Here is a 21518-nt window from a genome sequence, read left to right as displayed (position 1 = left end):
ATCTGGGCAAGGTGCCACGTGGGCCTGGTGACTCACCACTGCAAATACACTAGCATTGACATAATGAGAAGGCTGCTAAACGGTGTCAGTAACTTTGGGATTAGTGGTCCCTTTTCCGTATTGACACAGTTGCTCACGGCCACCCTTTGGAAAGCATTCTGTTTTCCTAACAAGATCCCGGGCTGACGCTGTGAGCGGTCACCTCACAAGCTCAGGGCAGCCCTAATTGATGCTGGAAACCAAAGCTGGACCTCGGCCTCCTCTTGGCCTTGGCCTTTGTTTACCCCTTCACTCAGCACCACGCAAGCAGGCACCCGCCTTCGTCATCCCTGCGGTCTGTGTTGCGAGGGACTGACTGCCTCTCCTGCCCTGTGCTGCGGTGCCCAGACCTGGCGTCGGGAAACCAGGACCGCATGCTTTACCCAGAGCAGCTGACAAAGGAGATGGGGCAGGTTGGTGATGTGGATGGTGAAGGAAATAACTTGCCAAACTTGCCACCTGTCCTGGCACACCCTCAGGCTCTCACCATAGGCAAAGCAGCCAGCACGGGTCACAGGTGCACCTACACACGGGCTCCTGGCCCGAGGGGAAAGGGCCACAGCGCTGCCGTGGTGGCCTTTTAGGTCTTTGTCCCGTACATTCTGATGACCCGGAGGCTCCTCCTTCCCCGCTGAGAATTCCCAGGGAAGGGTCTGCAGGGCCTGGCCAGGGCTCAGGAGCCAGCTGTCACTCAGTCGCCCTGAGGAATACTCCATGAGCTTTTGGTTTTCCAAACTTTAGTAATTTGAATGTGCCCCGTTGTTAGGAAGTTGCCATATGTTCTTACATTATTATTTGTTATTTTCTTAAAATTGACTTATTTTTCAATTTAAATGAAGTAAACATTGTCCTAAATGATATTTGTGAACTCGGGTTGAGGTTGGAGATACTAGATACATTTTTGTCCGAGACCAACTTAAATAAACCTTCCCGTCTTTAAGACCCTGTGTTCACCCAGCCTCGTGTGGACTCCCGCTCTGTGTGCGTGTCACATCCTGGGATATTTTGGCAGGATTCCCTCTCTTTGCTGAGACGGGCCTTGACCAAATACAGAACTGTGCTAATTGTACTGGAACCTGCATTCATGATAGACTCTGGTTTCTTAAAAAGCCCAAATCTATCACTTACCTTCCTAAAAAGTTTCCCACATATTCTACTTCCAGGCTCAGAGACACCACTCAAGGTCAGAGGGTCGTAGTGCACACCTGGAGTTTGGAAACTGGAGTTTGAGTTGACAAACCCACTAATTCAACAGTGGGGCCAGGATACTCCTGAGCAGTGTCACTCACAGATCTGTGATCATGTGAAACTGGTGTTTGTTAAGCAGAAGTAGGAAATGACCTTCTCTCTGTGCTAACTTCCTTCAGTCTTACCTGCTTTGTGATAAGTTTTTTAAAGCAGCTTGCATTTAATTCATTAATAACTCAGAGCAGCATTTTTATGAGTTTGCAGCTACTCTTGGTGAAGTTGCTCAATACCACCACTTTCCATATTTCTTTGTCTTCAACTTGTTCTTCAACCCACAGTTAACACAGAGGGCACCTCAGGATGTGTCTTTAAGTGCAGTGATTTTTAGGGCAGACCCTGAGACCCACAGCACTCACGCTGTGGTCCCTGGCCGGCCCCATCTTCATCACGCCGGAGCCAGGGGCCTCCCAGATTCTGACTCACAACTCCTGAGTCAGAATCCGCAGGGGAAAAGGTCTCTAGGTGATTTATATCCATGAAAAAAGTATGAAGCAATATCCTTAGCCTTCAGCACAATTATGAACTTTTACGGCCCAGACAGTGAACTTCGAGTCATTCTCTTGCCATGTTCAGTTTTTGCCATATCTGGATTTGCCTATCACTACTTTTTATTTAATATCTTTCTGAAAATTGACTAACTTCAGTATATTTCTAAAAGGTTACCTTTGTGAGATCACAAACCGGGTTTACTAGTTGCATTTCTTTTAGTAAACATGGACATGAAACCAGCTTCTCCACCTTTACCCAGCTTCTCCCAGTCTCTCCCAGCCTCTCCCAGCTTCTCCCAGTCTCTCCCAGCTTCACCAGCTTCTCCCAGCCTCTCCCAGCTTCACCAGCTTCTCCCAATCTCTCCCAGCTTCTCCCAGCCTCTCCCAGCTTCACCAGCTTCTCCCAATCTCTCCCAGCTTCTCCCAGCCTCTCCCAGCTTCACCAGCTTCTCCCAGCATGCCTGGCTTCAGTGGCCACAGTCAAGATACTGCAGAAAGATGACCCTGTACTTCTCTCAGGATAACTTGCAATTTGAGGGGGGAAATCCCTGAACATAGGTGGTTAATAGCTTTTATTTCAGATGTAAAGTTAGTTAAGGTAGCCCCCACATCTCATGGCACAAATTTGAGAGCAGATAATATAACAATAACCTCTATCATCATTTAAAAGCACAAATCTGGCACTTAATAGACTAATTCACAGTCTCTCCATCGCAAGTTTTACTCATGAATATCATATCACGAGGGAATGTGAAATCCTTTAATTAAACATGATGTGAAAGCAGCAGAGATGGAGAGGAGTGTTGGGGAAGGAGAGTGAAGGACTCTGCGGGCAGTGAAAGCTGGAGAAGCTTGGATGTGTCTGTGCGGGACCCGTCTCCCGTCACTCCAGGCGGGGCCCTTTAAGAGCTCTGATCAACAGCCCTCTCTGTTTAGATTATCAAACCAGTTGCCAACTTACTTTAGGAAAACTGATAAACACGTAGAATAGCATATTTCTATAATGAGTGAAAAGCAAAAACTAAGGCAGCATGTGAGAAATAAGCTAAGTCATCTCCAGGTGTTTTCAGTGAAGGTTAAAGGAGAAAGGTCTTGTTTACAAAGCTCCCCGGAACCGGCTGCTGCTTTGCGACCACTCCTGTCCCCACGTAGCACTTGCACTTTTGTAGGAAGCAAGAGACCTGTCCCTAGGTCTACAGCCCACTGTGGGAAGACACCTGTGCCACTCAGTTTCTACCCGACACTGGGATTGACTGGCAGCTGCGCTGGGGGCGGCAGCCATAGTATGGAAGCTACCAGAAGAAGGGTCCTCGCGTGGGAAACCCGCATCTGAGCAGCCACTTTGCTGCTCTGAACCTGCACTGCTCTTCCTGTGGCCGCCCGGGATCAGGTTCCAAAGCCACCTCACCTGGTTTGGTTTCATTCAAGTTGACCTATTGATATCAGTTCTGGACAATCCTATCTAATAATAGAGTAACATGTAAATTACCACCACTCCGCTACGCCCATGATTGGGCGGCGGGAGGCTGGGGGGCGGGACTCGGGGTGGCCTATCCGGCCATTGAGAGGCACGGATCCGCTGCCACTGAGGGGGGCTACCCTGCTGTTGAGAGGCGCAGGGGGCAGGACTCCCGCCCCCTGTGCCTCTCAACGGCCAGATCCGCGGCCGCTGAGGGGGCCTGCCGCGGACACCCAGCTGCGCCTCTCAAAGGCAGGGTAGCCAGGTGTCCGCGGCAGCCCCCCTCAGCAGCTGTTGAGAGGCGCAGGGGGCAGGAGTCCCGCCCCTTGCACCTCTCAACAGCCAGGTAGCCCCCCTCAGCGGCTGCGGACCATCAAAAGTGGGGGAGCTGGGTGCCTGTCTGCTCCGGCACCAGGCCTTTCAGAAGCACCAGCGGACAGGCACCCAGCTCCACCGCAAAAAGCGAAAGTGTGTAGGGGACCCTACATGTGCATGATTCAATCATGCACTGGGCCTCTAGTCTAGTATAAAAAATCTGAGATCGGGCCCTGGTGGCAAGGCTCGGTTGGTTGGAGTGTCATCCCATACATCAAGAGGCTGCGGTTTCTATTCCCGGTCAGGGCACATACCCAGGTTGTAGTTCCTCTCTCTCTCTCTCTCTCTCTCTCTCTCTCTCTCTCTCTCCCTCCCTCTCCTGCTCCCTCTACCCCCCTCCTGCTCCCTCTCCCCCTCCCCTCCCCCTCACTCCCCCTCTACCCCTCCCCCTCCATCCTTTCTCTCTAAAAATCAATAAAATCATGTCCTCCTGTGAGGATTAAAAAACCTGAGGTCTGATTATTGTTTTAGTATCACTTTGTCACTAGAAGTCAAATTCATGCTCCCATATTCAGACCTAAGAAATCCTTGGTATGATACTGAACATATCATTGAAAGCAGGATATCGTACTTTCAATGAAGGCAGGGAAATGTTAAGTAAAAAGTGAGAAGGCAGGGAAATGTTAAGTAAAAAGTGAGTAGAGAAACTGGCATTTTCATGTAAGTTAAAGAATCTACCAAATAAAAGGGAAAGTTTAAAAATAGTCATGGTTTCCATGGACACTATTATGGTCACAGTTTTTATTAGTGGACGGATGTCCTGACACTGTGTCAGGAGAACACCCTCGGAGACCGGCGGGGTCTGCAGTGGTTTCGTGTTGGGTTGGGAATGAGCAGCGCCTTGCCAAGCAGCCCAGGTCCTAGGCCACGACCGGCCTGCGAGAGGAGGATCTGTGGCTGACAGTGTCCTGGGAGGGACATGGGAAGCATGTGCACATGAACATGAGCCTGAAGAACTGAGAGACAGGCAGGGAGAGGGACCTGAGCACAGCGAGGCCCGGAGGTGGTGTGGCGGCGAGCTGGCCATCCCCGTTAGCCGGTGCCTGTCTCGGTCAGCGATTCACTTCGTTGGCTGGCTGGAAAGGCCGACGGCGAGGAAGGCGGGGAAGCACACTGCTTCTAATTCCAAGGCGGGGCCATGGGATTAGTTGTACTTTCTGATGTGTGTGGAGGGTGTGGGCGATGGTTTAGATTCACAGGGGTAGGGAATGTCCCGCCCGCGGGCCATATAAGGCCCACAAAGTCATTTGGGCTGGCCCTGCCAAGGCATTAGGGGTGAGTTCATTAAATGTTTGACCAAATACAGCAGGCTAGTTTTTAATTTTGCATGGCCCAGAGATGACGTTATAAATCTCCAAATGGCCCTGGCAGGAAGAAGGTTCCCGCCCCCGGTTTAGAAGGAAACGGCCTGCGGGCAGCAGGGGAGACCCCTGTCACTGCCCCGGAAGAGACGGGCTCACTCACCCTTCTGACCCTCGTCATGAAGCACCCACTCCCTACTCATCTGTGGGTAGGAAGATCTGTCCCCTGCCCTGTCCATCTGCATAGTCTTGGTAGAAGAGTCACGGAAGTGTTACCACTGGGAGAGGTGACACAGGTCATCGGTGGGATTCCCTTCAGTTTTCAGATGCAGAAACGGAGGGCAGGGCAGTGTAAATGACTCGCCAGGTTTCTGGTTGTTAGCACAGCAGCCCTGACAAAGGAGGCCTTTATCCCTGAGCTCCCTTCCAGTGCTGGTGTCAGGGGAAGGCGAGGCCACGCCCACTGCGGCCTGGAGGGAAGGCGAGGCCACGCCCACTGCGGCCTGGAGGGAAGGCGAGGCCACGCCCACTGCGGCCTGGAGGGAAGGCGAGGCCACGCCCACTGCGGCCTGGAGCTGTGAGGGGGAGAAGGGGCTCTTGCTCAGGCTGGCAGGGCAGGGAAGCATGCCTCTCACTCGTCCTTCACAAAGTGGTTGTACCAAGTTTTTATTTTTATTAAATTAAATATATATTTCTGCCCCCATCAAACTTTAAAAGTTATTTTATAATTTAATGTTACTTCAAAAGTTATGTTATAATGTAAGTATAAATATTTTTGAGAACACAAGCAGTATATTAGGGAAAAATAAATAAGCAAAAATGAAGTACAAAAATACTAACGACATTATATTTATGTTCATTTGTTTTTGACAAAGGTGATAAGATAATTTATTTGGGATAGAGTTACCTTTTTATCAAACAGTGGTGAGACAACATACAAAAGAATGAAGTTGGACCCCTTCCTCTTACCGTATACAGAAATTAATTCAAAATGTGTCTTAGACCTAAAGGTGAGAGCTAAAGCTGTTAGAAGAAAACAGGAATAAAAAATAAAACAAAACTTGCAGCTCAACAGAAAAGAGACAATAAAAACCCCAATATTTAAAATGGGCAAAGGACTGAAAAAATATTTCTCTAAAGAAGAGGTCAAGAGGTCGAGTAAAAGATGTCAACATCAGCCGTGGCTGGGGCTCAGGTGGTTGAGCCTCATCCTTGTGGGCTCTAGTTCTGAGTTTTGGGTTTTGGGTTTGATCCCGGGTTGGGGTGTGTACAGGAGGCAACTGATCCCCTCCCCTCCCCGCCCCTCCCCCTCCCCCATCCCTTTCCCCACCCCTCACTTCCTCTCTAAAATCAGTAAACATATTACATATTCTTGGGTGGATAATAATAAAAAGATGTCAACACTATTAATCACTAAGGAAATGATATAAATCAAAAGTACAAAAAGTTACCACTTCACATCCACTGCGGTGGCTAAGATAGCCGTACAACAAGTGTTGGCAAAGATTTGGAGAAATTGGAACCCTCAAACAGTGCAGCTGCTTTGGAAAATAGTCTGGCAATTCCTTAAAATGTTAACTCGAATTACCACATGACAACATCCTACTCTTAGATATGTAGCCCAAAGCATTAAAAACATATCAGACTAGCATGCGTCCTCATATTGGCACTAACCACATAGCCAGAATGTGGGAACAGCCCACATGTTTGTCAGCGGCTGATGGATAAACAGAACACGGACACACAGAGGAATAGTATTGAGCCATAAACAGGAACCGCAGTGCTCACACTCACTGCACAGTGTCCAGAAACCTACATGCCATTACACTAAGAAGCCAAATACGAAAGACCACGTACTGTATGATTTCATTTATATGAAATGTCCAGAATAGGCGAGTCTTTAGAAACGGAGAGTAGAAAAGAAAAAGGTACTCCACAACTTTGAGTGATTGGAGAATGACCAGCAGTTTTCCGTAACTTAATTTATCAAATAACATGCCAGTGAAATAAAATACAATTTATGATCTGGGTTATTTTTTCTTGGGGTCGGGGAGAGAAGCTTTAAATCCAAATGGGAACAGATGTAGCCTTTTGTTACAGATGTATCAGAAGTGGAGAGGAAGGAGACAGGTGAATTTGGAAAAGAAAAAACAAGTAGGGAGAGACTTAAAAGACAGACGCGAGAACCCGAGGCCGGGCAGCACCAAGGAGCTGTGTGCCTTCGGAAGGAAGAGCTGGCATCTGCATTAGCAGGAAATACCTTGGGGTTTAGCAAGGTGTCTATTCTTTTTCTCTCCGTCCAAGAGGATACTCTCGGTTGCCTCAGAATATTAGCTCACAGGACTAATGGTGGAAGGACCACTGAAGACTACAGACTGAAAGTGAGCTGTTCTTGGTTTTAGCAGGTGAACTTAGTGATTGTAGATCTGAGTTTGGTTACTTAGTGAACTTGGGAAGGCAGTAGTGGATAGTCATCATTGAGGAGCCTTCGTGTTATATAAAATTTCTCAAAGGCTAAAGCCAGTGTTGAAGTTAAGTCTCTGGCTGGTATACTTTGACATGAAAAGAATAAATAAAAACAATTATTTTTTTAAAGTTTATCTTTATTGTTGTATTTATCTTTATTACAGATGTTCCCTTTGTTTGTTCGTGTTTTTCCCCCTTGACCCCTCCACCCACACCCGTCCCCCCAGGCCTTCACCACTATATTGTCTGTGTCCACGAGCCCTTACTTCTCTGCATGTAAGTTCCAGGTTAATCACCCCCTCCACACCCCACTTTCCCTCTGTGATTCGTCAGTCTGTTCCATGCTTCTGTGTCTACAAACGGCTCTTAAGTAAATGTCATAGGAAATGACATGACAACATGCTGTATTTACTATTGTGTAACGTCAGGAATTGTAGTTACATGTTTATGTGTAATCACCCTTTCCTTGGCAAGCTGGTTCTTTCTAATCTGAAATGCTATCACTATTATTTTGTTAAAATCATACTTAATTTTTACATATCAAGGATTATCAAGAGAATGTTAAATCAACTGGTTTTTCTTGATTGCATACTATTTGTATTTCATATATTCACAATAAAATTAATCGAAAGTGTCAGAATGCTGTTTTCTCCAGTGTATTGGCATCATTCTGGTCATTACCTTTAATAATATGAATGATATTAACGCAGGTCTTTACCTTCCAAAAAAAAGGGGGGATATAAAGCTCAGTGTTTGGAAATTAAATAGAATAATACCATGATTTCCTGTCTGTTCATTCATGAATCCATCTAACACTTACTGGCCTGTGTTCTGTGGGAGGGACTGAGTGTGTGGAGATGAATTAGACCCGATCCTTGCCCCTAGGGATTTCCAGCCCAGGAGCTTATAGTAAGAAACAAGCAATTGAATCTCAATTTTAAAAAGTTCAATTGGGGCCAGACAAGTTTCATTCCTTCAGAGCCAGGATGTCTTTGTCACTGGCCGGGCAGCTGCAAAGCCGCCCCCTCCCCCAAGAGTGGTCCTTGAACCGTGCGGTTATGTGATTGGCTCGCAGGATTTAGTTGACCATTGGATGCCCACGTTGTCATTTTCCCTCCATGTTTCATTCTACAAATGTCCTAATCAATTTACGGTAAAAACCTGCTTTCCCTTGTTTTTAAAGTTCCTCCTTGTCCTTTTCGGCAAGTCCCCAAAGGCAGTCCGAACGTGAGTGCTAGTCCCACTCTTCTGCTGAGAGGGGGCTCGGTCCGGCCGGTGGGGGTGGGGCTTCAGACAGGAGGGGCCGAGGCCTCTGGGGCGGGGGCAGAGCACTGATTCTCCTCGTGTACGCGTGTTTGTGTATGTGAGGAGTTACCGTTGCACAGCAAACAATTCCTGCAGCACACAAAATAAAAACTGCAACGGAAACCAAAGTGACAGCCTGAGAGCTCGGTTTCCCACCACCCGCCTCCCGGCCCGGCCCACAGAGGCGCAGTTACTACAGAACCTTGCTCCAGACATGCTGCCAGGTCCCCTCGCCAGTCTGTTTCTTCTTCTCCAAAGCCGAGCCCTTTATTCCAGACAGGGTGTATTTAAAAGTCTCCAGTGGCATATTAAAAGGGAGAAGCAAGTGACAGTAGTGTGACTGTTTCCACTCGGCGGGCGAGGGATGCGTTAGCGGGCCTGCGGGCGCAGCGCAGGAAGGGGGCGGCTGCTGGGCTGGGGAGAGGCGTGCGCTCCGTCCGGAGCCTGCAGTGTCATATGAACTTAAAAAGTAAGAGCAGACAGTCTTTTCATAATAAGAACGTCGTTTTAATGCAGAGGCACGTTTTTAAGCGGACTTCTGAGCGTGGGACTCTGTGCGGGAGGAGCTGGCTCTCTCTGGACTTCAGGTGTCACTGGCTGGCCTTCCGAGGCCTTAGTCAGTGTCATCTGTCCTTCCTGACCAGGTGGAACTAAAAATAAATGCTGAGAGCACAGTAGCTTTTATTCAAGCCGTGGAGCCCTCACAAATATGTTAACCAAAACCCAGGCGTGGGGTGGGGGGTGGCAAGCATCACATTAAATGATGAACATCTTATTGTGGTCATAAGCTCCTCTGCTGAATGGGTAGTGTTTTCTTTCATACGATTATTTTCAGAACACTCTCAGCTGAACCCAGAAAGCACAGTAGAATCAGCATTTGCAGTTTTTAGCTGCATGAAGGCCTCGTTTTGTTGTGCTTCATAGATACTCCTTCGTTGTAGTTGTTGTCTCACAATCGGAAGGTTTGGGGAACCCTGCCCCAAAGGTGATCACTCCTTGGCGGCTCAGGTAATGGGCAGCAGACTTTAGCATGGAAGCATTTTTAATTCAGGTAAGTGCATTGGTTTTTTAGACATAATGCTATTGCATACTTAATAGACTATAGAACAGTGTAAACATAACTTTTTGTATACCCTGGGAAACCAAAATCACGCGTGACTCACTTTATTGCCATATTCGCTTTATTGCAGTCATCTGGAACTGAACCCACAATATCTCGAGGTATGCCTGTATTGATATTAATTTTATATCCTTACTCTAGTTGAGGTTTCAGGTTTCCAGTTTAAAGAATCACACAAAAAAATATGTATAATGGCTAAGAATGGAGTTGGCATGTAGCATTTCTCAGGAGCAACCTGATAGGATATTCATAGTACATTTTAAAACTTAGTACTTGTTAACTGAGTCAGCCCATTTCTCGGATGTATCTCCTGGTAAAAATCAGTTCTATACTGGGATATTTAGCCTGGTAAAGTTTATTTCTGACATTACTCATAAAGTAAAGAAACAGGAAAGGAATGTCCAAAGTAGATGAAAGTTAGGTAAATTTTGGCATGCGACTTGAGCCTTTCCTTCCACATCAGTAAGCAAGGTACTTGAAGACTGCTCAAAACCATGAGGACTTATTTACAGAATTACATTGGCTATAAGAGAATGATATAATCTTCATGCTTTAAGTTGTCAAAAATATGTATGCGTGTAAATACAATTTTTTTATTTCCAACATTTTCCAAGTTTTCTGCAATTAACGTATATTAACTGTTAACATTATGAAAATACCTTAATAATCTTAATAAAATTGGAAAAGAAAAAATTATTATGGTTAGGATTTTTCTTTTCTTTTTAAGCTATTTGTAATAACATTATTTTTAAATGATTTCCTTCTTTCAGAATGTGAGAATTCTAGTAGTTAGAAGGATTCTTTAATTTCAAATATTGTCAATTTTTTTAAATTCCATTTTGTATCATCTATTTTTCTAGTTTTATTGAGATATAATTGATATACAGCATTGTATAAGTTGTATACCGTAATTATGTACATAGATGATAAAGTGATCTTCATAGTAAGTTTTATTAGCTTCCATCATCTAAAATGGTTACATCTATTTTACTCCTTTAAAACAATAGGAAGGAGAACATGGATAATGGCAATTCTTTCCTTCAGTCCAGTGGAATTTTACCCTCTGTCATGGGCTTTTCATAAATCTCGCTGTGGCCGTCGCAGTTTACTTGGGTTATTCTTGTCTCTGTGAGGGCACCCTTCCGTGCTCTCATTAGGTAGTTTGTACGGGGCTGGGTGTGGTGGTGTTGTTCCCAGGTTTATTTTCCATTTTAAGGCAAAATAGCTTATTATTATTATTTTCAAATCATATTAGATTTCCAGCAAAATCATTCAAAAGCCATAGGGAGATACTGATCTTTGTTAAGGTGTCGTTCTATGTATGTGTGTGTGTTTGTGTATTTATTTTTGAGTGCAGAAAACATTCATGGTTTTTTAAAATGTTATCTTTATTGTTGAAAGTATTACAGATGTCCCCCTTTTTTCCCCACTGAACCCCTCTACCCTGATCCCACCTCCTCCACAGGCCTTCACCGCACTATTGTCTATTCATGGGCAATGCATATACTAGTATGCATGTAAGTTCTTCCCGCTGAAATTCGTCAGTCTGTTCCATGCTTCTACATCTCTGGATCTATTTATTTTTAGTCAGTTTATTGTGTTCTTTAGATTCCACATATAAGGGAGATCATGTGATTCTTGTCTTTCTCTGACTGGTTTATTTCGCTTAGCACAATACTCTCTTGATCCCTCCATGCTGTCTTAAAGGGTAAGAGATCCTTCTTTTTTACAGCTACATAAGTGTGTTTATTTTTTTTTATTTTTTAAAAAATATTTTATTGATTTTTTTACAGAGAGGAAGGGAGAGGGATAGAGAGTTAGAAACATCGATGAGAGAGAAACATCAACCAGCTGCCTCCCGCACACCCCCTAACGGGGGATGTGCCCGCAACCAGTGTACATGCCCTTGACCGGAATCGAACCTGGGACCTTTCAGTCCACAGACCGATGCTCTATCCACTGAGCCAAACCGGTTTCGGCAGTGTGTTTATTTTTAATGTTCACTGTGGAGTAATTATAAGTAAGGGACAAGTGGCATTTGTATGTCTGCTGTATGAATGTGAACCAATAAAATATATTAGTACACATCCTAGTGGTGATATCAAATACAAGACTCATGACCTGGCCGGTGTGGCTCAGTGAGTTGGAGCATCGTCCCGTGTACCAAAGGGTTTTGGGCTTGATTCCCCATTGGGACACATAAGCTTTGTGTTCAATCCCGGGTTGGGTCACGTAAGGAATGCAACCAATCGATGTTCTCTCTCACCTTGATCTTTTTCTCTCCCTTCTCCTCTCTCCAGAAAAATAATTAAAATAATAAAATAAAATACAAGACTCCTGTGTGTGCACACCAGTGCATGCATGCGTGCATGTGTGAGAGTGTGTGTGAGAGTGTGTGTGTGATAATTCACTGTGCTTGAAGTTAAAAGTCAGGAAAAGGCAGTGGAAAAAGTTGCAAAGTAGCCCTTTCCTTGAAGAGAATGTGCTTGTGCACAAAACACAACTTTCAGTGTTGGTTTATATTCCTGTTTGATGGAAAAGGGTATGGAAACGATGGTAAAAACACTTTGTCTGAAAGAAGTCTAGATGCAGAAACCTAGGAGAATCTTTGCGAATGTGGCTTATCAGCGAGTATGCAGCTCTGCTTCCCCGAGTGCTCGCGGCCAGGTCCGTGACTGGTCCACGGGCCAAATGATCAGGGACCCATCGGAACCCCACCGGGCCTTAACCCTTTCTTGTTCTTGCTAAGTTTCTCTCACACTTGGGTCAGCAATTTTAGGGATATGATCTTCTTCCCATTATTAGCTTTTTTTTCATTTAAGCTAATTATCTACTTGGATATGTTTGTCTTTCTGAAGTATTTTATTCTCAATTATTAATTGCACTATTGTTTGCTTGACAAAATTAACTTATGAAAAGATTGTGTGAGTTATGGTAAAGTAATTTATGGTGGAAGGGAAGAGAAAAATGTATAAATTGGGTAAAAAACAGTAAGAGAATCAAAATTAAGTACAGATTTTGCAATTTCATTGTGCAGATTAAAACATAAGTTCTAGCTCCTTAAAGAATCCTTTGCAGTCTGAGCAGAGAGCTTTGCATCTAATCAAGCCTGTCAGACACTTTTCCTACATGGTGGCACATGTCTAACAGTGCACTGTCGGCATTTGGGCATTTAACTCCTGCTTTTAAGGAACAGGGCAGCGTTGATGGGTGAGGTTCATGGGGAAGGAAACACAGTCATTCCTGTTGGCTTGGGCCTTTGGGGTTCCTCTGTGGGGTGGTCCCTGGCGGCAGCTCCTCCTCTGAACCTCTGTGTTTTCTTTCAGTTTGCCCCACGAGGAGCACCCCCATAGCCACCCGCTCTATGGACACGGCGTGTGCAAGTGGCCAGGCTGTGAAGCCGTGTGCGAAGATTTCCCGTCGTTTCTAAAGTAAGAATGGTTTTACGTTGCTCTCTTCTTTTTCGTAGCCATTCCCTCCCCACTTCCATGCTTTTCCTCCTATAATGCCTGTTTGCTGGAGGGTGTCACACGACTGCTTTGAGAGGGACTGGACATCTCAAGGTCGGGCACACTCTCTCGAGAATGGTGACAACTTTGAGGGAGGCCTGCCCTGTCGAGAGCAAGGGGCGCACACGCCGGGGGCAGTGTGTGTGATGCACTTACTAGGAAGAGCCTATGTCCACCCAGTCTCCCACAGTGACAGGGATTAAAAACTCATTCTCCCAGCATTAACCTTGCAGTTAGTTTTCACTTTTATTCGTGTCCCTACAAGACAAATCAGTGACTGCTCATGAGCCTGCTTTTCTAAAATTGGTGCCAGTGACTGGCCAATGCAGCTTGTTGCTTAGGCCTCTTCTGTTTCCATACAAATGACTTTATGAACATAAACAATGGATGCTGAGGGGATGTTGACAGCTTGATTCTTATCTTTCTATATTGCTGTTGACTTTGGTTCCCATTCTTGTCCTTATGTGGAGGGTGCGGTAACTTTAATTTCTACAATTAAAGTATGACTAAAATTTGGGTTATCCGTTTGAACCTGTAACACATGTCAAGTACCTCTGGAAGTTATTGATGTGTCTACCTGAAGTGAAATGCTTTGCACTGCAGCTTAATATTTCCCTTACCTGCTCTACATCATTGACATCTTGTAAGTGTATCGATAATATTGTTGAGTCATTGATATGTAGACTGAAAGTTAATACATTATGCTTAATATATTTCTATACAATAGAACAATCAAATATGTGTACAGATATAACTCCTCTATATCTAGGTGCATGATGGTTTACAAATGGAGTGTTGAGGGTCTTCTCTTCTGGCTTTTCTCTCTCATTCATGCCTCGGGAAATAGAGACAGGCTAATTTACGTGGAGGTGTCTGCTCCTGTGTGGACTTTATATTGTTAGAACAATCTATCTTTATGGACTTGGGTACAAATGTAATACTAAAGCCACATTAGAGGTAGAGCTAGTGTTACCCTGCAAGTCATTTTGGTGAATATCATGTTTTGATGCATGAATGGAAATCTGTGGATTCATTTCATAGCTTCCCAGATTTAATATTTCACTTTAACAGCACTGCGTGTTCATTAAAAATGGAAGTACTCTCAATTTCTTAGGGAGAGATGCCTACAGTTGTTTCTGAATATCAAGTCAAGATCAGTGATATTTTATTTTAAATTAAGCAATAGCATTTTGCAATTATTATGATTCAAGTTAGTGCGATTGGGCTTTGTTCTCTTATGAATCACTCATTATAGAATCTTTTATTGTTACTTCCTGATCATTTGCCAATTCCTATTTAGGTATTAAGAGGAAAAGATCTTTGTAGAAACCACTTTTAAGTTCCATCTTGGTGCTGATTTCACTCATCTATAAAAAAACCAATGAACATCCATAAACAGGATTTATTTGTATGAAGTCTTTAGAACTGTAAAATTGCTGTCAATAGTTTTGGTGACATGTTTCAATTTCAGAGTCACAGGAAAATGGGTAGTTTTCCAATTTGACCCATTTAAAAATTTTTGTTAATAGCCAAAAGTATTTCCATTCTAATCTGCAAATCGTAGGTCATTTATTATGTGAGCAGACAATTAGGGGATACACATGCACATACATACATATGTATATGTATGTATATATGCAAAAGGGTACCTCCACAAGGAGACAGCACAATTTTAAACCACATCTAGTACTAAAGAAATGAATCAAAAGATCATTAGGCTTGAGGCCTAGACTTGATTCCTTAAAAAAAAAAAAAAAACAGCCCTCTGCTCATGGTATTCAGAGTCTGGCTCTTGTAAAGAGGTCCTGTCATATCCAGTGGTTTTACGTGTGACATGCCATGTGCTCAGTTCATGTCTGCTCAGTGGAATTGGAAAGCCCACCCACCACCAACCTGCAACTTTAGCTTACTTTCTTTTTTTTTTAAATATTTTTTATTGATTTTTTACAGAGAGGAAGGGAGAGGGATAGAGAGCTAGAAACATCGATGAGAGAGATACATAGACCAGCTGCCTCCTGCACACCCCCCACTTGGAATGTGCCCACAGCCAATGTACATGCCCTTGACTGGAATCGAACCTGGGACCTTTCAGTCCGCAGACCGACGCTCTATCCACTGAGCCAAACTGGTTTCGGCTAGCTTACTTTCTCGCCCTTATTTATTGACTTATTTTTGTTAGAAGACTTTTGTGGAAGCTATAGACCCTCAACTTAAATTGGCTTACGCCAAAGAAGTGGTGGGGGATTCTGGGTGATAATTGGTCTCCGTAACAGGGAAGTCCGGTGGTTTATAGCCACTTCGAGTATGGCTGTGTCCAGATGCCTAAACAAGGTCATTCGCGCTTTTGTTCTTTGTCTGTTAGCTCTATTTTCTTTCGTGCTGCCTTCATTCTCTCCAAGTGGAACCGACTGAAGAAGACAGATGGACAGGTCACAGGTTTATCAATCCCAGAGGGCATGTCTTTCCCAGAAAAAGTCCTGGGCAGACTGTCACAGCTCAGATTGAGCCGCGCGCTGTGCTCGGAGCCAGTCAAGTGAGAGCCAGCCCTGCCCACCCCGAGCACTGCAGGGTCGGGGGTGGGGGTGGGAGTGGGGGGAGACAATGAGTGTTGTGAACCAGTGCGGGGAGAGGAGATGCTCAGAGAGGAAAACGTCAGAACTCACTTCATTCTCATGGAGCTTTCCTGAGTGACCTGCTGGCCAGCCATGTATGACAAATTCAGGATTTTAATTTTCTTCTAGAGCAGGGGTCCTCAAACTTTTTAAACAGGGGCCAGTTCACTGTCCCTCAGACCATTGGAGGGCCGGACTATAGTTTAAAAAACACTATGAACAAATTCCTATGCACACTGCACATATCTTATTTTGAAGTAAAAAAACAAAACGGCAAAAACACCCGCGTGTGGCCCGCGGGCCGTAGTTTGAGGACGCCTGGTCTACAGCACGATGTTAGCTCTTGGAAGTTCAGTGGTCTTCAGGTTTCGGTCTCCTGCCCGCCGCAGTGGAAAACTAGTCTCCTGCACATCCCCAGCCCCACATCTCGGTGCAGGCCAGGGAGCACGGGCTTGAAGGAAGCCAATTTTCTTCCCAGCGAACAGACCGAAAGAGCCACCAGCTTGGTTCAGGCAAACCACGTGGCCTCCTCAGGTGCCGCCCTGAAGTCATTGCTACTGGGAGTGATGTTTCAAGCAATTCTTGTCAAATTGCCAGATCTGTAGACGGAAAGCACCCCTCTCCTGGCACCTTCTGTTCCATGCTCTGCCTTCCTTTGGAGTGTTTCTCGTGGCCTGAGCACATTGGGACCCGTGGCGCTTGGCCTCTCCCAGGCACTCTTGCTCTGCCCTGGATTTAGATGTTGCTTCATAGGTTTTCTTCACCTATGTTCTAATCTCCTGATTTTACACTCCCCTGGAGAGGGTTCGTCATTCACTAGCCCTGAACTGTGCAACAGGCACAATCCCAAGTGCTTTCCGTATTAGAACTCACTCACCCTCACACACACCTTATAGTGATGCTACTGAAGGATTACTGTCAACCGACAGGTAGACCTTAAGTCACACAGCTAGTAAGGGGGGGTGGGGGGGTCAAGATCCAGCCCCAGACATTCTGGCTTCGTAGCATTTGCTCTTAACTGCAGGGTACCACCTGCTTAGAAGCAGTGATTTTATTAACTATACGCCTCCACTTAAGGCTCGAGCAGTGCGTTTTATTAACCGTATGCTTTCTGCTTACAGAAAGAGAGCTTTGAAGAAAGGCAGATGGGGCAGTGCAGCCACTTCCTGTTAGTGTGGTGTGTTCTTTGGCTGGTTACCTCCATCTTCGGCCTTGGCGTCAGCCTGTAGTTTGGGGAGATGGTAGCGGGAAGCCCTCTTAGGGCCGTTAGAATCAGACGTACGTCATGTAGAGAGCCTGGCCCATGCTAGGCACTTTTAAAGAATATTAGTACTTCTTCTCTTATTTATCTAATTAAGTATTCTTAAGGAGAGGTCATTTGAAACAGTCACAGGTTTCTGACCTATATATACCTGCGACTGCACAGCCTTGACGTGGCAGAAAAGCCTCTCCTAGTCATTTGTGATCATGCCTTCCTGGTAAGAATCCCGCGTGGTTGAGTGGGGTCTCAAGGCAGGAACGGCCAGCGCGCTCTGCGAGGATCAGACAGGGACGAGGAGAGGGCGCAGCTCTCCGCGGCCTGTGGGCAGGAGCAGCCGTGGCCGCCGGGAGGGTGCTGTGGCCCTGGGGCAGATTGCTGACCTCTGACCCAGGGTGCAGTGTGGGATCAGCACGTTTTTAGCTGAGAAATCTTTCTGCAGTTCCTTGGCCATTGCTGCCCAGTGTTACTTTCGTTTGCATTCGCAGTTTCTTCCTGTTTGGGGTGTCCACGCGTGCGTTGCCGTTACTTCCTGCACCAGCAGCTGCCGCGGGCCGGGCTCCTGCTTTCCGAGTGCCGTGTGAGGGGAAAGTGACTTTGATGGGTGACTGCTTTCTGGTCTGTTGCTAGGGTGCTACCATGTAACTTCTAGAGAGGCCAGGATCAGCGGTTCAGGACAAAAATCCCATCTGACAATAAAAAGTCACTGTGAACTGAGAGAGGGGTTAAGGGAAGGGACTGGGGTCTAACGATGATATTCTTTGTCCCTCCTGAGAAAGAAGTATTGTAACTGTTGGTAAATAAGAAGCAGAGATTTGACACTTTCTGTGACCATTCTGCAGTGTTTATTCCCGAGGTGAGGGCACCACAGGGCCTGGATTTCCCAGATAAACACTGCTCATCCAGCCACAGGTCCCCTCCCGGCTCGCAGGCGCTTTATCAGAGTCTGCAGACACCACCCCTCTGTTGTACGCACTTATTTCCCTGTTTTTTCTCAAAACAAGTTACAGTTTTAGTGTTGATTTTAAAAAATCTATCAACCATGAGTTACCATGTGACTGTCGTATTTGTTAGAAGTAACTGCACCAGCAGGTGCCCCTGCTAACGCTAATGAAACCAGCAGCCTGCGTGGCTTGGCATCTGCAGACACAGAAAAACAAAAACAAGCCTGTGGGGGCGGGGCGGGGGCGGGGCTCCTGGCCGCCCTGCTCTGCCGCTGAGATCAGGTTTTTTTCTTTCAAACCAGGTTGAACACAGTCTTTACCAGTAAAAACATGGATTTACAATTCTCCCCTTTTTCTTTTTAGAAAGGGACTCCTACTTGGCAAGGTAGAGAGTGAATTTGAAGTTAAATCATAACCACATTTTCCTGTTTCCCACTTAGAATGTAAAATCAGGTGCAGACGCTCGTTTCACAAATACCAGGTACTCTTAAGTGCTTGGGGAAAATATTCCCTTTTCCCTAGATTTTCTTTTAGATGACCACTTGTGTAACATCTAATAAAAGTGTAATTTGTAGCCTTGCTTAGTATCTATTTGAAATAAATCTTTGGTGGTTATTTTGTTGTTGTTTCCATTTTTTGTTTTTTTCCCCCTGGAAAACAAAAACACCATGCAAAACAAAAATTTATTTGAATATTAGTGAGATGTATATTACTTATCGAAGCCAAAGTAAATTTTATACGTGCTCTAATGGGCATGGGCGGCAGAGAAAGAAATGTGGGAAGTGTCAGAGCTGAAACTTGGAGCCTTTGGAAAAGGCCGAGGGTTGTAGACAGGAGAGGACATTTCATTGCTAATTTGCTCTAAACAATTTTTTTCTGTGAATTTTACTTCTCGAAACTGTGAAGAATTTTATGTGAAAGAAACTACTAAGTGCTTTCTGTAATGTTTTCACAAGTGTTTTTATCATGGTAACATCTTGTTTACTTTAGTTCCCTGCCTAAAACTACTTGGAACATGTTAAGAAAACATTTCAAGAAAGCCTGGACAAAGAGGCTTTTGTTTAACAGCCACTGTGAGGCTGGGAGGATCACAAAGGTGTTAACTTTCAGCCCCTTAAGCACTTCCACATGAAATTCCAGCAACTCTGTTTGTGGTTTTGGAAAAACAAAGTGTATGTTAAAGAAACCAGGTATATGCTAATACATGTCGAAAGAGGCCGGATATCATAAATTGTTTCAAACCCATTTGCGGCTCTCAGTTTGCATGCCTGGATGTTCTGCATGGAAATGGCCCCTGGTTAGTGCAGGAGCCGGAGCCGTGCAGCGGCCTCGCCCTCTATGCACATTGAATCCACCCCAGGTGCCGAGTCCGACCATTACAAAATGAGCTTAATATTGTTATGAGTTTGACTTTCCCACGTATTATGCATTTTTGAGTCATTTTAGAAAAAAATTGGATGGTACCAAAAAACTTTTTCCCCCTTAAAAAGTCTCGCACATTTCTGACATTGTTCAGGAGTTCAGGACCTTACCGAGTTCTCAGAGGTCAGCGTGGCCTAAACACCACAGTGCCCTCTAGTGATCTGTGACGTCTTCGATAGAAACGTTTAGACAAGTTTGCCAGAGATAACAGGCCCAGGGCCGCCAGTTTGCTCAAAAAGAAGCAAATAACATTTGAATGCACTTTTTTTTTTTTTTTTTTTTTTTTTTTTTTTTTTTAGCAAATGGAGTTTAGTCAGAAATGCAAATGAAATGAAATGATTTTCTTGTAGGCTGTGGAAGCATTAGAAGGATTTTTTAATGTCTATCCCTGCGATTAATTCTACATATTCCTGCCTGTGTGCAGACAGCAGGCTGTCACTGTGGACACACTGTGTGTGTTTATGTGTTGCAAGAGCCAGTAGGTATTTCACGTGGCCATTTCCGGTATGTGATTAGAAGGCATTACTTAAAAGACAGGGATCATCTCTGCTCCGCACTTTTATTGACACTGTCTACCCTATTACGGCTACGTCTAAGTGGTAAAATTTATTATTAGCTGTAGTGTCACAAAAGTCTGAGACAGCGATTTTCCTTTCAATAAAAGTAGTTAAAAACCTTTTAGAAAATCCATAATTTTGATTGCTGGTACTTCATAAATGTATAACTGGTACTTTTTAGCTGTCTCTTTAGGGAAAAATGAGTTTTATCACCTGCAGTACCTGGGTTAATGAAACCGTGTGCTGGAAGTTCGCCAGGATGAAAGATGAGATCATTCCAAGACCCTAATATTGGCAACAGGTCTTATAAAAAGCTCTGATTCTTGAGTGAAGCATCATTAGATTTTTTTAGCTATTATTTTATTTAAATTGAGGGATTAAGTTATTGTCATTTTCAAAGTTTCTGTACTGGTGAGATTCTCATCTGGCAACACGTTCAAACCCAGTGACCTAAAAGCCCGTGCGGAGCCAAGAGAAACAGCCGTGTCCGTCAGTGCCGCGGAGAAGAATTTCCGTGCTTCGGATTTCAGCTCCAGTTCCTGCTCAGCCCTTTACAAATCACGACTCTCAGCTCAAATTTGAAATAATGCTGCCTTTTTCCCCGGGTTCCTCCTGTGTTTGATTGTTTGTGGATATTAGCTGTCCAGGAAATCCCATACTTACAGATATAAATCCAGAATGATCTTGTTTTTCCGCAGCCAGCCCAGGATGTATGAGACAGTTATGATGATTTGTTAATTCTGTGACCTGTGTTTATTTTATGTGCCGGGATCAGCGGCTGGAACAGTCTCGTGTCTCGCACACAGAAAGCAGCACTAGACCTTGCCTTTTCTGCTTTGGTTTTCTTGCTTTATTTTTTGGAAAGTTTTTTAATCTCCCACTGCCTGTTCTTTTCGCACTTCTTCACATGGCGATAAGCGAGCGAGACACCGTGCGGACACACTCCAGCTCAGCCCCATCGAGGCAGGTCTTCGGAGACGTGGGAACTGGGCACAGGCTTGCCGAATGTGTTTCCATCCATAATGTGTCTTGACTGTGTAGTTCTGTCTCATTTTCGTGGTAATATACATCCCCCCAAGAAATAGATTAATCCTCAGATTTAATATGTGTTTAGGTAGAGCTCTGCATAAAACAATAAAATTGCGTCGCGGTCTTGAGGAACAAAAGTCACCAAGGTTAGCATCTTCCCTCTCCGCTGGCCGTGCTGTGGTGAAGGAGCCCTGCGGAGCCTCCCTCCCCGCCGGCCGGCCTCTGCGCGGGCTCCGCTCTGCTCGCAGCCCCGGTGTCCACTCGCCAGCCCGGCGATGCGGCCGGTTTTCTGATGTATCAGCTTAAGATGGTGTAGGAATAAACGGAAACGGGGCCAGTCCACCAAAACGTTACAGGAGGAGCAATGGAGACCCAGTCCTGCCCGA

At 45.1% G+C, this 21518-nt stretch overlaps 1 protein-coding gene across 11 annotated transcripts in view; it reads left to right on the top strand.

Annotated features, from left to right (window-relative positions):
• Positions 1–21518, top strand: part of FOXP1 (forkhead box P1) — a 559948-nt gene that overhangs the window by 496082 nt on the left and 42348 nt on the right. For all 11 annotated transcript variants that reach the window (XM_079795272.1, XM_079795273.1, XM_079795270.1 and 8 more), the window contains one exon: positions 13128–13232. In XM_079795272.1, the coding sequence (XP_079651398.1) occupies positions 13128–13232 (105 nt within the window). The remainder of the gene's footprint in view (positions 1–13127; positions 13233–21518) is intronic.

The sequence above is a fragment of the Cnephaeus nilssonii genome (genome assembly GCF_951640355.1).
Source record: "Cnephaeus nilssonii genome assembly, chromosome: 17".
NCBI classification, from domain to species: domain Eukaryota; kingdom Metazoa; phylum Chordata; class Mammalia; order Chiroptera; family Vespertilionidae; genus Cnephaeus; species Cnephaeus nilssonii.
This window is presented reverse-complemented; position numbering and strand designations above follow the sequence as displayed.